Source organism: Myotis brandtii, unplaced genomic scaffold (genome assembly GCF_000412655.1).
Source record: "Myotis brandtii unplaced genomic scaffold, ASM41265v1 scaffold1162, whole genome shotgun sequence".
Taxonomy (NCBI): Eukaryota; Metazoa; Chordata; class Mammalia; order Chiroptera; family Vespertilionidae; genus Myotis; species Myotis brandtii.
The window spans coordinates 1,039,029-1,044,395 of record NW_005354021.1 but is presented as its reverse complement, the minus strand read 5'-3'; the positions used below and the strand labels follow the sequence as shown (position 1 = coordinate 1,044,395).

At 38.5% G+C, this 5,367-nt stretch overlaps 1 protein-coding gene across 1 annotated transcript in view; it reads right to left on the bottom strand.

The window, feature by feature from the left end:
• The window catches only part of FAM117B (family with sequence similarity 117, member B), an 80,324-nt gene that overhangs the window by 22,862 nt on the left and 52,095 nt on the right, over positions 1 to 5,367 (bottom strand). Inside the window, exons 5-6 of the mRNA XM_005858239.2 lie at positions 2,466 to 2,609; positions 756 to 981 (exon numbers count right to left, since the gene is read on the bottom strand). Coding sequence (XP_005858301.1) covers positions 756 to 981; positions 2,466 to 2,609 — 370 coding nt within the window. The remainder of the gene's footprint in view (positions 1 to 755; positions 982 to 2,465; positions 2,610 to 5,367) is intronic.

Genomic DNA, 5,367 nt, shown 5'->3' with positions numbered 1-5,367 from the left:
ATGGGGCTCCAGCCCCAATTGATCACCCACAGCAGTCGGGATGGTGGAGCAGATGAGGGGATGGTGTCAGGCCAAGGTGGATGCCAGGCAGCTGCGAGGTTGGGGGCGCGAGCTGGGGCCCTATCTCCGCAGGCCAAAACATTGCCCTGATACAGACTTACGAAAGGTCCTATTTGTTTTAAAAGGTAAGAATACTAGTAATTAATATTCAAATTGCTTAGGTCACCACGTTATTTTTCAAGTTGCATAAGTAGTTTAATACTGTAAGTAGCCCTCCAGGCTTCCCTTGAATAGTCATTTTGCATGATATAAATCAGCTCTATTCCTTCTAGAAATATCACAAGTATAGATCCTAAAAAACACTAACTTAAAGGTTTTACATTTAATTAAAAAGTAGTGAGTAGTAAAAACATTACTACTAAACGACAGAGAATAAAGGGCTCTTCAGGACCAATGTTCATCTCATTTATACCCAAAAGAATGTTTCTCACTAATAAGACACTTGTATTAACAAGCACAACGAAGAAAAAAAAAGGAATAAAAACCCATAAACCCACCCAACTTGACCATCACCGAACACACTGTTATAAAACCTACTGTTTTGTACTCCAATTTTTAAAAATCTGTTTTGAAACACCTCAAACTAATTACCTTAGTGCAGCTTTAAGTGTGTGTGTTCTGCTAGAAAATAGAATAAATGATAACACAGGTGGTATTCCCTTATCATCTGGTGGTAAATTCCTCCTGTACTGTACCTTTATCTCTGGGATCAACGAGCAGGTCATCAGCTGAACAAGGGCTCTCTTCGCTGCCTTCATTGGAGATGGTGAGGAATGACGCGGGGGACACAGACTGGGAGCGGCTGCTGTTGTTGCTCCCCCTGTCTGCCCCACCAGGAGTCTGCGTGTCGATGCTGCGTGTGCTGCTACTTCTCTGTACAAGGGGAGGAGGTGCACGATGGCCATCTGGAATATCTTGTGGCTGTTATAAAAGTTGTAAAAATATGCGTATTTATCACTGATTTTGAAACTCACCCAGAAATGCGCCCAACACTGATCTTCCCCTGTTGTTCCAGAAGACTAAGTCAGAAATCCCCTACTTATGAGCCTAATGAGAAAGAAGCCTTCGTGTTGCTCCATTAGTGACATCCCGGCCTAATCTGACTCCCCCACTGGACACCGAGCAGCCTGGGCAGACTCTCTTTCCAGGAACTGGCATCTGACAGGTGGCCAATGCTTACTGAATGATAAATTAAAGTTACTTACCATGTGCTAAATAGTATTTAAAATTTATGAAGAGGGGCCATGGTAAAATGAGAATTCTAGGTGTAACACTCAATTCCATTATTAGAAGAAAAGGTTATCCATTGTGAGAACTTGAGATATCTGATGTTAGGCCATTACCTTTTCCCCCTGCCAATTGAGTTTTTTCAAAGAAACTCTGCTACATGAGGAAAAAGTTAATCACAATAGTGCTAATTATAGGGGAGAATCAAGGGGAACAATTTAAAAAAGCTTGTGGGGCTCACTTTTGAGGGAAACCAGGAACGTGTTTACCTGTGCCTCATTGACATTTATTACATGAGGGAAAGTTTCCCTATCATGCAGCATGGAGAAGAGGGTGTGAGGAGTTGTGTTTTCTCTAATCTAAATGAACCTTTAATCTTAAGCATCAATGAAATACTACTTAAAACTCTTCAATTCATTCACTGAAGAAAAAAGCTTAGTATACTCTGTGACATGGTTTTAAATACAAACAGGAAATTTTCTCATTGTGTCTTACATATGAGTCATTCTTATGTGTATTAAAGTTAGTAGAAGAGTACACAGTCTTCTGTGCATGATAGGTAAGAACTGCACTTCATGATGTTCTCATTAACCTTTGAAATAGTAAGTGACAAACAATAAACAGGTAGCCCTGGCCAGATGGCTTGGTTGGAGCATTGTAGTGCATCAAAAGTTTATGCACTGGATCGATTCCGGGTCAGGGCACATAGCTAGGTTGTGGGTTTGATCCCCAGTCCGAGTGCATATGGGAGGCAACTGATCAATGTTTCTCTCTCTCTCAACCTCTCTCTCTCTCTCTCTCTCTCTCAACATATCCTAGAGTATTTAAAAAAATAAGAAACAGTTCACGCTTAGAATTTGATGTCATATCCCTCTCTCCCCAACAAATTAGTAGCCTAACCTTTTCTTAAATGGAGTTATAATAATTAGAATTATACCACCTGTCTGGTGCTTTTCAAATACAGATAAATAAAAAATAGCTTCTGTTCAAGGATCCAAATTTAAGTCACATCAGTTGTCTCTATGACATGCAAAGAAATGAAAACTTTTCACTCAGTTTTTCAAAAGATAAAAATTGTCATTTTCTCTCAACAAGAAGGAAGAAACCTAAGTAAACATGAAAAACAAAAACGTAAATTTTTTAATAGGTAGAAGAGTTAATGAGTAAGGATTACTTACTATAAGTTGTTCTTCCTTTTCCCCTGTCTCTTTAATTATTATTTCAATCTCCTGATTCAATCCTTCTACACTGTTCCGGAACCGGGAGCCTGTTGATTTGGTGATGGGAATTGCTGGAATAAGAGTACTCTTTGGAACAGGAGCCTTGAGAAGAGGAAATAAAGCAGGGAGAAGAGAGGTTTAACACTCATTTGAAACATACTTTTAGTTGACATGAGTAACTCTAAAATAAAATAAAAATACAGTCTATAGGCCTCGTAAAAAGTGTGAGTGACCAAATCTCCTTCTCAGTATACTGTACATTAAATACAATCAAGATAGACTTTCAAGATAGACAATCAAGATAGACTTTCAGAAGTATATTCACATCTATGAGGAACTATAAAGGGAAAACGGATAAAAGAATACTAAAAGAATTTCAATCTCAGAAATTATCGCATGATTGTAACAGAGTTCTAATTTCAGACATAACTTTAAAGGACTCTAGTGACACAATTAACTGTATTTATAGCAAGACTGCGATGAGAATAAAGTCCCTGCAAAATTTACTTACTTATACTTCCATTGTAATGATTTTAATGTTTTGTTCAGGAATGAAAATGATATGATTTATTTTCTTTTTTTTCCAAAGCCTATCTCTAACTTAAAAAAACATTTTTTTTTCACTGACAGTTATTGCTTTTGAAAAGAAGTAACTGATAACATAATTATAGGATATTACTTGGTTTCTTGACAAAATACTCAAAATTAAATATGAGACAAGAATTGCAAAGGCCCTGACTGGATGGCTCAGCTGCTTGGAGCGTTGTCCCATACACTGAAAAGGTTGTGGGTTCTATTCCCAGCCAGGGCACATATCTAGGTTGCGGGTTCAAAACCCAGTGGGGGAGAGTACAGGAGACAACCAATCAATGTTCCTCTCTCTCTAAAATCAATAAAAACATATCCTTCGGTGAGGATTAAAAAAAAAGAATTGCAAAAATATCCGCCAAAGTTCATGGCAACAGTGTGCCTGAGATCTCTTGTACATTGTCCTGCTGCCTGGTAAAGAAATGTGATTAACCCACCATTCACTTGGAGGTTTCTTTGAAAAACTTGTCTTTCTGAGGAAAGTGGGTAAGCAAAAAGGTAACAGGGCCTTTGATCAATTATCACTAGTTCCATTCAATGGACAACCCTGTCCTCTGACATAGAACTTAGTGTTAAACCTGTATTCCTCCTCTTTCATTCCTGCTCACCATTATAATTGATATTTTAAAAAATTAAGCATAACACATTAACAATCCTCGGAACAGGCAAGGAACTGGTGAGAAAGATCCAAGGGGAAGCTTCAATCTGGAGTGCCGAGGCAGCGCTTCTTCACTGCTTACTGCTGGGCCCCTGCGTCCCACTTTCCTCACGTAATAGGGAAACTCAACCACCTCAGATTGTAACGTGTTATTTCTTTTTTAATTTCCTATATCTCTAACATCTTTCTATGCTTTAAAATTATTATTTAACAAATAACATTCATAGCTGAATGGTATTTTGTTGTATAAATAAATATATTAAGAAATAAATGCTTTGCTATTGGACAAATAGTTTCCAATTTTTCACTACTCAAAAAAAAAATGCCACTATGAACATCCTCTTAAATAAATATTGCATACAAATATAAATATTTCCTTAGGATAAATTCTTGGGCCGGAGGGACTACTGACTCAATGTACAGGAAAGATTTTCAGGACTTTCATTCATACTGCTAAATTAATCAGCAAAAACATTTTTTACTCCTCACAGTATCTGCACTTCGTGTTCACTGCAGCAATATTTCTGAGAGCCAAGACATGTTAACAACCTAAGTGTCCATTAACAAATAAATGGATAAAAAATAGGATTATACACACAAACAATGAAATATTATTCAGCCATGAAAGAGGAAATCCTGCCAATTGCAACAACATGGATGAACCTAGAGGACATTAGGCTAAGTGAAATAAGTCGGAGAAAGACAAATACTATGTGATGTTACTTATATGTGGAATCTTAAAAAAAAAACAAAAAAAAAACCCACCTCATAGAAACAGGAGTAGATGGATGGTTGCCAGGAACAGATAGGTAGGAGAAATGGGTGAACGTGGTCAAACAATACAAACTTCTAGTTATAAGATGAATATGCTTTGGGGATCTAATGTATAGCATGGTGATGACAGTTAATAATGTATTGTATACTTGGAACTTGCTGAGACAGATCTTAAAAGTTCTCACCAGAAAAGAAATAAAAAGGTAACTATGTGAAATGATGGATGTCTTAACTAACCTTATTGTGGTAATATTTTTACAATATTATACATATATCAAGTCATCAAAATGAATAGCTTAAACGCACAATGTTAAATATCAATTATATCGCTATAAAGCTGAGGTGGGGGGAATGATACACTGGATTTCTTCAAAATTATTTGAAAATAATTTTTTCGGATGGCGGCATAGGTTAACGCCAGAGTTTGCTACCTCGAACAACCACTTCAAAAATACAACTAAAAGATGGAACGGACATCACCCAGAACCACAGGAAGGCTGGCTGAGTGGAAATCCTACAACTAGAAGGAAAGAGAAATCCATACCGAGACTCAGAGGAGGCGCAGTGCGGAAGTGAAATTCTAAGGTGCGGAGTGCATGTGGAGCGGGGCCGGCGGCGGAGGGCTCGGTTGTTGTTTACAATCGGGAGGGAGTTTCAGACTCTGAGCTCCAGATCCGGGCAAGTCTCTAGGGACCCAGACTCAAACGGGAGAAGCGGGACTGTCTGGCTTCGGTCGGAACCCGAATGCAGCTCTCTCTCCGTGGTTTGCAGCGGTTGCCGGGACTCTAAGAGGCAGAGCACCTGGGGACGGAACTGAGAGCAGCCATAACTGCTCGCTCC